Here is a 12,060-nt window from a genome sequence, read left to right on the forward strand (position 1 = left end):
GGAGGTGTCAGAAAAAGTAGTAGAAAAAATAATTCCTTTTGCAATTGCAACAAAAAGAATAAAATACCTAGGAATAAATTTAATGAAACATGTGAAGGAACTATATAATGAAAACTACAAGACTCTATTAAAAGAGTGAAGAAGATACAAAGAAATGGAAAGATATTCCATGTTCTTGGATTGGAAGAATCAATATAGTTAAAATGACCTTATTACCTAAAGCATTATACACATTTAATGCAATCCCCATCTAAACCTCATTGCCATTTTTTAAAGAAATGGAAGAAAAAAATCTTGAGATTTGTATGGAAGCAAAAAGACCCCGAATTGCCAAAGCCATCCTGAGAAAAAAGAACAAGGCTGGAGGCATCACTCTGCCTGACTTCAAATTATACTACAAAGCAACAGTAATCAAAACGGCATGGTATTGGCAGCAAAACAGACACACAGACCAGTGGAACAGAATTGAGAGTCCAGAAGTAAACCCATATTTACATGGGCAAATAATTTTTGACAAGAAAGCCAAAACATACAGTGGAGAAAGGAAAGCTTCGTCAATAAATGGTGCTGGGAAAACTGGAAAGCCACCTGCAGAGTCCAAAATACTGTTTGTAAGGATGTTTAGTGACCTTAGTGATAACTTCAGTAAAGAGATAGGACACATAAAAATGGAGAAAGGAAACAAACAAACAAAGAACCAATCAGAAATGAAGAATATAGTAACCAAAATGAATACATTAGAGGGAATCAACAGTAGATTAGATGAACCGAATCAGTGATTCGGAAGATGAGTAGCAGAAAACACCCAATCAGGACAGCAAAAAGAAAAAAGAATTTCAAAAAATGAAAAACTACTTTAAGGGGCCTCTGGGACAACATGTAGCATACTGACATTTATATCATAAGAATATCAGAAGGAGAAAAGAGAGAGCAAAGAATTGAAAACCTATTTGAAGAAATAATGACAGAAAACTTTTCTAATCTGTTGAAAGAAATAGACATACAAGCCCAGGAAGCACAGAGTGTCCCAAACAAGATAAAGCCAAGGAGGCCCACAGCAAGACACATCATAATTAAAATGCCAAAGGTTAAAGGCAAAGACTCTTATAAACAGCAAGACAAAAGCCGTTACCTATAAGAGAACTCCATAAAACTGTCAGCTGATTTCTGAACAGAAACTTTGCAAGCCAGAAGGGATTGGCATGAAATATTCAAAGGACTTCCAACTAAGGTTACCCAGCAAAGTTATCATTTAGAATCAAAAGAACTTCCCAGACAAGAAAAAGCTAAAGAAGTTCATTACCACCAAACCAGTATTACAAGAAATGGTAGAAAGACTTCTTTAAAAAGAAGAAGAAAAGATAAAAAAATGTGAATAATAAAATGGCAATAACTACATGTCTATCAACATTACTTTAAATGTAAATGGATTGAATACTTCAATCAAAAGATAGGGTGGCTCAATGGATTAAAAAAAGAAGACCCTTACATATGCTGCCTACAAGAAACTCACTTCTGATCAAAAGATACACACAGACTAAATTAAAGGGATAGAAAAAGATATTTAATGAAAATGGAAATGAACAGAAAAAGCTGGGGTAACAATACTTATATCAGACAAACTAAACTTTAAGACAAAGAAGAACCCAGTAATCCCATTTATGGGTATTTATCTAAAGAATCCAAAAACACTAATTCAAAAAGACATGTGCATCCATATGTTCATTGCAGCATTATTTATAATAGCCAAGATATGGAAACAACCTAAGTGTCCATCAATAGATGAATGGATAAAGGAGAAGCGGTACATATATACAGTGGAATAAAAAAGAACGAAATCCTGCCATCTGAAACAACATGGATGGACCTAGAAGGTATTGCGGTGAATGAAATAAGTCAAAGCAAGACAAATACCATATGATTTTGCTTATATGTGTAATGTGAAAAACAAAATGAACAGACAAAACAGAAACAAACTCACAGATACAGAGACCATTTTGATAACTGCTGGATGGGAGGGGACTTGGCAGGATGGATTAAAAAAGAGAAGGGATTAAGAAGTATAATTTGTTAGTTACAAACTATTCATGGGGATGTAAAGTTTATCATAAGGGACATAGTCAGTAATATTGTAGTAACTGTATGGTGTCAAAGGGGTACCAGATTTATCAGGGTAATCACTTCATAAGTTATATACATGTCTAATCACTACGTTGTACATCTGAAACTAATATAATATTGTATGTCAACTGTAATTGAAAAATAAAAAAAATTTTAAAAAGTTCTTACCTCCATAGAGCAAAAAAGAACAAAATAAAATCAGAGGGAAGTATTAAGAAAGAAATAATAAAAAGAGTAGAAATCAATAAAATTGAAAACAAAACAACACATTTAATTTAATTAAATAATATAATTAAAAGCTGCTTCTTTGAAAAAAATCAGCAAAATTGATAAACCTCCAGCCACACTGACAAATATAAAAAAGAAGATATAAAACACCAATATCAGAAATTAAATAAGGTATTCTTATGATTCTGTAGTATTAAAAGTTGACAGGAAAATATTACAAACAACTTTATATTAATAAATTTGCTAGCTTAGTAGAAATGGACGAGTTTCTCAAAAACCACAAACTTTTAAAACCCAACCAAGATGAAATAAATAACCTGAATAATTTTGTAACTATCAAGTGAAATGAATTTTTAATTTTAAAGTTCATGAAAAAGAACTATCTAGGCCTAAATAGCTTTACTGGAGAATATTACCAAATAGTTAGAAAATTAACACTAATTTTACTCAGTCTTATACTGAAAAGGGAAGAAGGAATATTGTCCAACTAATTCATGAAGACACTCTTACCTTGATACTCAAAACAAAAAAGACAATGCAAAAAAAAGATAAAAGCAAAAAGTGAAAAAAAAAAAACCTCATATAAAACCCAAAAAACTTTGACCACTATCTCCTATGAACTTGGTTATAAAACCCTTCTACAAATATTAGAATATAAAAGGCAAAACATTTATAAAAAGAATAATATACTATGACCAAGTAGGATTTATCCCAGGTATGCAAGGCTGGTTCAGCATTCAAAAATTAATCATTGTAATCTATCATATGAACAGGCTAAAGAAAAAATATTTGACCATATTAATTAACATAGAAAAAGCATTTTATAAAATTGACACTCAGTCATGATAAAAACTTGTAGCAAGTTAGGAATAGAGGAGAACCACCTCATTTTGATAAGATACCTACAAAAACACATAGCCTTTCATCATTAAGACTAAATATCTTTTCCCTAAATTCAAGACAACGGCAAGGATGTCTACTCTGATTAATTTTATGTAACATAGTACACCAAAGTTCTCTCCTTCATTGCAGATGACATGATTGTCTACATAGAAAATGCCAAAGTATCATTAAAAAGGAAAAAAAACCTCTTAGAACTAATGTTATTTCAGTAAAGTCTCAGGATACAAGTTCAACCCACAAAAATTAATTACGTTTTTATATACTAACAATGCATATGTAGAGGCTAAAATTAAAAACAATACCAATTATAATAATGCAAAAGAAAACGAATTATTTAGATATGAATTTACCAAAATGTGCAGAATTTTTGTGTTGAAATTTATCAAATGTTAATGAAAGAAACCAGAAAAGATCTAAACAAATTGCAATATGTACTGTATTCATGGTTTGGAAGACTCAACAAAGTAAAGATGTCAATTTTCCATCTTTAATGAAATTTCTATCAAAATTTCATCAGGGTTTAATGAAATTTCTATCAAAATTTCATCAGGGTTTTTTTTTTTTTTTTGACTTAGACAAGCTTATTATAAAATTTTTATAGAAAGGCACAAGCCCTAGCCCTAGACTAAAACAGTCTTGTGGTGGTGTAGGGGGTGGGGGAAAGAAAGAAAGAATAAGGTGAGAAATATCATTCTACTCATATTAACCCTTGCTATATATCTACTATAATCAAGACAGTGCAATATTATTAGAGTGACAGAAACAGATCAATAGAACAAAACAGAGAATCCAGAAATACACCCACACAGTTATGCCTGATATTTTACTAAGGTTCAAAAATATTTCAATGAAGGAAGGATAACCTTTTTGATAAAGTACTGAGTCAATTGGACATCCATAGGCAACAAAAATGAACATTGGCCTAAGCCTTACACCTTATATAAATGAACTCAAAGTAGATTGTTAACTTAAATGTAAAATAGATAACTATAAATTTGTTAGAAAAACTATAGGACAAATGTTCAGTATCTAGGGCTTAATAATGAGTTCATAAAATTGACATTAAATGTATGATCTATAGAAGGAAAAGATGATAAATTGGACTTTCTTTGTTGTGAAAGATCCTATCTGAAGCATGAGAAGACATATAAAACAGACTATAAAATAATACAGAAAATGATTTTAAGTCATATATATGACAAAGTATCTGAAATATATAAAGAACTGGCAAAAGTCAGTAGTAAAAACAAAAACAAAACAATCCATTTAGAAAATGGGCAAAAGATATGTACAAACATTTACTGATGAAGATGCACAGTTGGCAAATATTAACACATGCTCGAAATGATTAGCCAATAAGGAAGTACAAAATAAAACCACAATGAGATGTCACTACAACTCTATTAGAATTACTAAAAAAAAATGGTGACAACACAAAGAAACTGGATAATTCACACATTGCTGGGGTGGGAATGTAAAATGGTATAGCCACTCTGGAAAACAGTTTGGTAGTTTCTTATACAACTAAAATTGCTCAAATCCTGTATGACCTGGTAACTATCCTCTCTGGTAGCACTTATCCCAGAGAAATGACTTATGTTCATGGAAAAACTTGTGCATGAATATTTATAGTAGCCTACATGTAATAGCTAAAAACTGGAAACAACCCAATATCCTTTAATAGTTAAATGTTTAAGCTGGTATATTTATATCATGGAATACTACTTAGCAATGAAAAGGAACAAAGTTTTAGTAAACATAACTCAGATGGATGTCCAGAGAATCATGAGTGAAAAAAAGCCAATCCCAAGAACTATATATTATATGATTATATTTCTGTAACATTTGTCGAATGACAAAATTAAGGAAATGAAGAATAGATTCTCGTTTGCCAGGGGTTAGGGACAGGGATAAGAGGCAGGAGATAAGTGGGCACAGTTATAAAAGCTCAGCACAAGGATCTTTGTAGCTATGGAATTGTTCTGTCTTTTGACTTTGGTAGTGGTTACTTGACTCTACACATGTGATACAATTGCATGGAACTAAATGCAGACACAGGGAGATGGATGGTGGTGATGGTTGCACAACATGAAGGTATTTGATACTACTAAAATATATTTGAAAATAGTTAAGATGGCAAATTTTGTGTTATGTGTATTTTACCACAATAAAAAAGGAAAAGGTATTTCTGACATGTTGAGAGATTAGCAGGCCTATAAATTTGTGTTTCTTAAGCAACCTATTTCATTTTTAAATTTCCAATCTGTTGTGTAGCAATATGTGGTCCTACTCTTTATGATCACTCTATGGTTTTGGCCACATGTGATAGATGAGTTCAAAAACATCTCAACAGACTAATTGCTCCAAGATAGTGTAGTTTGATGGTTCAAAAGTTAACACCAGGGCTCTCTCTAGGTGTTGTGGATATGGATCTTTTATTTTTTTGGCTATATACTCTGAATTTTCTTCTGAGCTTATGAAGAACCTCTCATGCTGGAAGGTGAAATATCAGCACTTGGTTTCTCAGTTTCTTTTGCATTTAGGCTGTGTACCTTACCTTAGTTTTGCTCATTAGGTGTATTTGCCCCAGAGTTGTTAGGATGTTGGGAATGTGAGGGACTCTCTGCTGCAGTGACTACAAAGTCAGGGCCATGGGGCTGTACAACTGCAGGGCAAGTGGTGATGTCCAATGGTCAGTTACAGCTCGGTTTGTGCTGTAAGCCTCAGTTTCTGGTATTCAGCAGTCGGAGCAACAGTATCTATACCAGCATTTGCATCAAAACTTTGGGCAACATTCTAGGCTATTTTCCTTGATTCTGGTTCTGCAGCCTTCTGTTTATTATGTTCAAGGAAAACAAGTTGGCACATGCAGGAAAGTATGAAGAAGAAAAGTAAAATCATTAGTCACATCATTGCCAAAAAACATTTTAGTGAATTCCTTTTATATATATTTTCATTCAAAGTAAGAATTTTTTTAACAAAATTATTTTATTTTACATTCCGCTTTTGTTCCCCTTTGCATTCTGCTATTTCCATTTAGTGGCACTTGTATGCAAACATGATTTGAAATATTTGCATAATGGTTTAAATGTACTAATAATCTTTAATTGTTAGTAACTTGGACAATTTATTTTTAAGTAGGAATTTATGATATTTAATTACTATTTACTTATGTATTTAATATTTATTATTTTTATATATAAATATGAACTAAAAATGACCCATAATTTCACCAGTCAGATAATCCTGCTTGGCGTTAAAAATTAATAAAACCCACATGGTTAGAAAATTCAAGCTGAAAACTACAGAAATGTGTAAAAATGAGAAAGCAGAAGCTTCCATCTACCTTCTGCACCCTAGATCCTTTCTCCCAAAGTTGAACACTGTAAAAAAATTCTTGTTTCTTTTCCAGAAATTTTAAAATTTCAGTAGCTACATGTATGTCTCTACTTATAGGTTTCTTTTTTTATTTACATAAGAGACTGTATTTCCCATACTGTTCTGTACCTGTGTTTCTTTATTATGAATCATTCTTGAAGATCTTTGTAACATTTTTTAAAGTGGTGCATTCCTTGCTTTATAAATGTGTCTTCAATTCCAGATTTGTTAGTCTTGCCTGCGATACATCGGATCTTCTGCTGGGTTCTTAGATGTAGGATAAATAGATATGTCACTTGTTATGTCTCCAGGCCTCACCAGCCCACATTTCTTCAGCTCTTAGCACCTACCTACTGCTAGGTCCTCTAACCGTTAACCTCCTTAGTCTTCTTGGTTATTTGCGGGGAGACCCTAGTTTTCTTACACAGGCTCATAGTAAGTCTTCTTTAGCCTTGATTTCCAGTGCCCAAAGTTCCTTAAAATCTGTGTCTACCATTGCCCCAGGGCTGATGCCCTGAGAGAAAGTTCCCTCTTCCCTGTCCAGGGCACTGTCTTCCAGGTTGTCAAGGTGTATCTAATCAGTTTGCTTAGAACCACTGTGGATTTACACATATGTATACACAAGTGTATCTGCCTGTGTGGGTGTACTCAAAACAATAGCACATTCTGTATGAAGAGTTAGTCATCTCAGTTGCTTGCTTCTTCTATATAAGTTTCATTTTGGCATGTAACCATCTATATTCTTGCTCACTCATATATTTGCTTATGGTGTTGTGTAACTCTATGAACACTTGTCTGGAATGGAGGAAGGCTTTGTTCTGACTGCAGATGATTATGCCTTTTGAGTTCCTGTGTTCTCCATGGAAAGATAGTGAATTGTCACAGTGGTAGCTGTGTAGGAATGCACTGAGTTTTGATGAAAAAGTTTAATTATTTGACCTATAACCTATTTCCAGAATGTGTGTCTCAAGGCAGAAAATATGTGTTATTAAAAAGACACATTGGCAAAAAAAAAAAAAAAAAGGAAGGAAGAATGGAAGGATAAAAAGTGTATCATTGTTCACCTACCTCCATTGTAACCATTGGAAGAATTAGCCAAGTCCTGCATCCTGCACATTGAGGGTCTGCAGCTTTATTGTCTTTGTATTCAGAGCTACTTTGATGCTGCTGCTGCTGCCACCTCTGCTGTCACCCTCTCCTCCCTCTCATTATTGCTGCTACTACAATCATTATTTGTATTACCATTTCAGATTCATTCTAAATGAATCAAGTAGTCCAAAAATTTGTTTGAGTCACACACTATGAAACATGCATTTGGAATGATTTCCTGAGAAAGCCTGGGTGCAGAATACAAATATTTTGAATGGACTTATCTTAGAGTTGTACTGCTATTTTTCCTTGTCATTTTAAAACCGTTAATATGAATAAATTGTTTGTACAGTGGAGCTTTCTTTTAATCCTTAGATAAGAAATACGTGGTTTGAAAGCAGAGAATAAAAACATGAATGATAATGTACGCAATGCCCACTAGAAGGTCCTGGCTGCTGCTTCTGGGCAGGCGTTATAATCGGCTTTTTGGTGTGTTTATTTCAGGCTGCAGATAGTGGATAAAAGTGGCTGGTAGGTTGCCAACACATGACTTAGTTGCCAAATGGAGTGTTTAGTACTTGTTACATTTGATTTATATCACAAGTTCTTCCCATTAACAGTCTACTGGTGATAACCTACTTGGCTTTTCATGTGGTTACTTTGAAACAACCACTTGACAACATTTGGCATATCACAAAATTTAATACGGAATGAAGGAGCGAGTGAATGACTACATAGGTTCTGCCATATACTGATATGGTCTTGATGCAGAATGGGTACCCATTCTGTTCACTGAGTGAATAAATCTTGCATATGTGTTTCTCCGATTCATTGTACCACAATGAGGTCTATGGATTTAGACTTAAAGGGCTGGTGAAAGGGATAGAAATAGAAATAACAGAGTTTACATGTCTGAGGGGCTTGTATTTTTATGGAGAGAGATATACTGCTCATCTATATCACCATTTAAATACATGGAAGAAAGAAGCCCTCATCAAAACAGCATTGTTTCTAAGTCAAAGTGTAACCTTGTAATACTGACAATTCCATAATCTCATAACCTTTTCTTTTTTTTTAACAAATCCACTTCAGGAATCTTGGCTTTGGATATGTAATAAAACATGCATTAAATATGGTGATCTTTATTTTCAGATTGAAAATTTGCAAGAACAACTTAGGGATAAAGACAAGCAACTGACCAATCTGAAAGACAGAGTGAAGTCCCTGCAGACAGATTCCAGTAATACAGATACTGCCCTGGCGACGCTCGAGGAGGCTTTGTCAGAGAAGGTGAGCTTGGACTATGAAGCGAGGTATCAAGATTTAAGGAAACATGGTTGGGAGGAGATGGTCCAAATACATTTAAATGGGCCTGCTTTTCTCCATGCACTCACACTACCCCCAATCCCAGCTGGACCCGCTCCCATGCTAGCCCTCTTCAGTAGACTCGCACACTGAAAAGAGTGTCTTTTGGAAATGCAAACCTGATCACATCACCCTTGGCCCTGCTTAAAAACCTTCACTTGCTTGTCGTTCTTAGGATGATAAAAAGTGGAATCCTTAACCTGGCCCACTGGGTCCATCCTTTTATCTGATCTGGCTCTTACCTGACCAACTGCCTCTCTGCCTGCCTTACTCCTCTTTCTTTCCCCAACCCCCACTATTCCCTTTCTCCCTCTTATTCTCCCCCACTCCCTCTCCTTTCTTCCTTCACAGTAGTTAAGAATGTGGACATTGGAGCCAGACTGCCTGAGTTCACATCCTAGGTTGACATTTGCTACTTTGGACAAGTTACTCAACCTTTCACTTCCTCAGTTTCTTCATTTGTAAAGGGATAATAATAGTTCCTACCTCAGTGGATTGTAATTGGAGAACATGCGTTAATACATGGAAAGTGTTTAGAAAAATTGGTAAATAAGTTATAGGTGTTGTTATTATTATTCTTTTATTAATCATTTCCTCAGAGAAGCCGCCTAGGTAAAATCCTCTATTATGTTCTCATGAATACTATGAATTTCCTTGAGCTTATGTCACAATCTTAATTGTTCTTTTATCTATTTTTATGGGATTAATTGATCTCTGCTAGACTCCACGCCCAAACAAAACACCCATATTTGTGTGTTATTTATGTGTGTTAGGACAATACCTACATGAGGGATTACTCAGTGGATATTGATTGAGTGAGCCCCCACTGTATGACAGCTATTGTGTGAGCACTAGAGATGCAGTGGAGGAGAGAATGAGTGAAAATCCTGGCTCTAGATTTTAATGAGGGTGAAGGAGAGACAGACAATAAATAAATAAGTAAAATGCATGTGACTTCAGAGGTTAAGTAACTCTCTCAGGGCATTAAATTTTCTATTTGCAGAATAGGAGCATTAAATGAAATGGCCTCCAGATTCCCCAAACCAGTGTATCTTAAAGAAGTCTTCTTTGACTTTTACTTCAGAGGGACCAGGAGGTGCTTGTTGAAAGTCTAAATTATAAGAGCTCATCTATATCTATTGAATCAGAACCTTGATTAGGGCCTGGGAATCTGTACTTTAGCAAGCTCCCCAGGTCATTTTGGTGTACACTCTAGTCTGAGAACCACTGATCTATACTAAAAATATAGGAGGTAAAAGTCATATTCTATGACTAGATAGTCTTTATGTTCCTATTAAAACTTATAAGATTCTAACTTTAGGATTAAATTATAAGATTTTATTTGAAGACTTGTAAAAGTAAATATGTTGATTTTTCAGGGAAAGATATTCTTTTTTCAGTTTTTAAGAATGTATTATCTAAGCTCTGTGCAGTTATTTTGTTTGTAAAATTTGAATGAGGGGATTGTTGGTTTAAAAACTTTAATGAATATGTATCCCTTTTGCAGTTTTTGCGTGGTAGGATGTCAGCTTATTTGTATCTTCATTTTTTTCCCTCCAAATCTCCAGAAGTAAACATATGTCACATAACTTTCCATGTCAAATATTCTTGGCAGGATTTTATCACTTCTTTTCCCTGGCCATATTAAGATTTGATTTATTCTAGTTTAAGTCCCAAAGAATTCCCAAATCTGAAACTACTCCCTTTATTTAAGCACTTCCTTTGAGACTGAGGGGGTGACTGGGGAGGAAAGCTGAGGCCTGTGGGAGTCTGGCTCCCTCAAACTGTCTCCACTACTTGATAATTGCAACAAGTAGGGCAAGCCTATTCTGTCAGTGTCTTTCAGTAACTTATTTTCAAAATGCACATTTAAATTAGCTAACCTCTAAGTTCCATTCTCTTTTGGAACTACCTTTACAATAATTGTTCCATTTGCTGATCTGCAGTCTCAGGCACACAAAATCTGAATTGGGCCATAGATGAAGAGTAGAGAACTTAGATGCTACAAAGGGCCTGGCAGGGAACACAAATGAGGAAATTGGGTTTGTTGTGATGTAGTAGAGACTGTTGGCAACTATGGTGAGCTGAAGAATCCTTGACTTATCTCAGAACATTCAAGTTTATATTTTTTAAAATTATGATGCTTAAGCTAAACAAGATAGCTCTGTGGGCCAGCTTTGACCTGTGAGCTGTTAGTTTCCGACCCTATCTGCATCTGATTTTTGTTGCCTCTCACAGTAATAAAGAATGAAAGCAAACAGAGCAATTTATTTAGAGGGAATTTTCAAAAGGTGCCATCATCACAATTCTAGTGTGTTTGAGAAGCACAGACAAAAATGTCAGGTAGGAAATGGCAAAGTTCTCTACCATGGGACAAAGAATAGTAGACTTAAGTATTTATTTCAGTGGGTATCAAATTTCTCTGTGCATCCAAAAAATCTTATTTAGGGAGCTTCTTAAAATATATTTTCCTAGGTTCCATTTTCTAATGATTTTGATTCAGTTGCTGTGGGGCCAATGAACTTGTGATTTTTAACAAGCATACCCAGTGATTTTGATGCAAGTGGTCAGAAGACCACACTTTAAGAAACACTAAATTTATGCTCTTTTATTTTTAAGATGGGAGAAGGGCTCAGTGAGGTGAAATGACTTGCCCAGAAATGAAAATCTGGGACATGTGAAGCACAATTCTCCATTTCCGAGCCCTGGGGAACATCATTAATCAGCCATGGCACAAGCTAACTTCTCAACCCAGCATTTCAGGAAGTTACTTGTACTCTGTCTAAGTTGGCCCTTGGTTAGGACTTTGTTGCCTACCTTGGATTATCCAAAAGCCTCTCAGGTCACAGGTGATGGAATAGTACTAAAACTCAAACCTTCTTTTCATCGTGCGTTTGATATCACCATCTCCTTAATGGCCTTTCTCTCAAAAGTTCTATTTTTATTGACATATAATTGAATAGATCCTTTAGAACA

General features: G+C 34.7%; 1 protein-coding gene across 12 annotated transcripts in view; it reads left to right on the top strand.

Moving 5' to 3' along the window:
- The window catches only part of ERC2 (ELKS/RAB6-interacting/CAST family member 2), an 890,290-nt gene that overhangs the window by 389,596 nt on the left and 488,634 nt on the right, over nucleotides 1-12,060 (top strand). For all 12 annotated transcript variants that reach the window (XR_003047987.1, XR_003047989.1, XR_003047988.1 and 9 more), the window contains exon 8: nucleotides 8,872-9,009. Coding sequence is in view for 9 of the 12 variants with exons in the window: in XM_025050722.1 (XP_024906490.1) it covers nucleotides 8,872-9,009 (138 nt within the window). In the remaining 3 variants the exon portion in view is untranslated. The remainder of the gene's footprint in view (nucleotides 1-8,871; nucleotides 9,010-12,060) is intronic.

This window comes from Pteropus alecto, unplaced genomic scaffold (genome assembly GCF_000325575.1).
Source record: "Pteropus alecto unplaced genomic scaffold, ASM32557v1 scaffold75, whole genome shotgun sequence".
Taxonomy (NCBI): domain Eukaryota; kingdom Metazoa; phylum Chordata; class Mammalia; order Chiroptera; family Pteropodidae; genus Pteropus; species Pteropus alecto.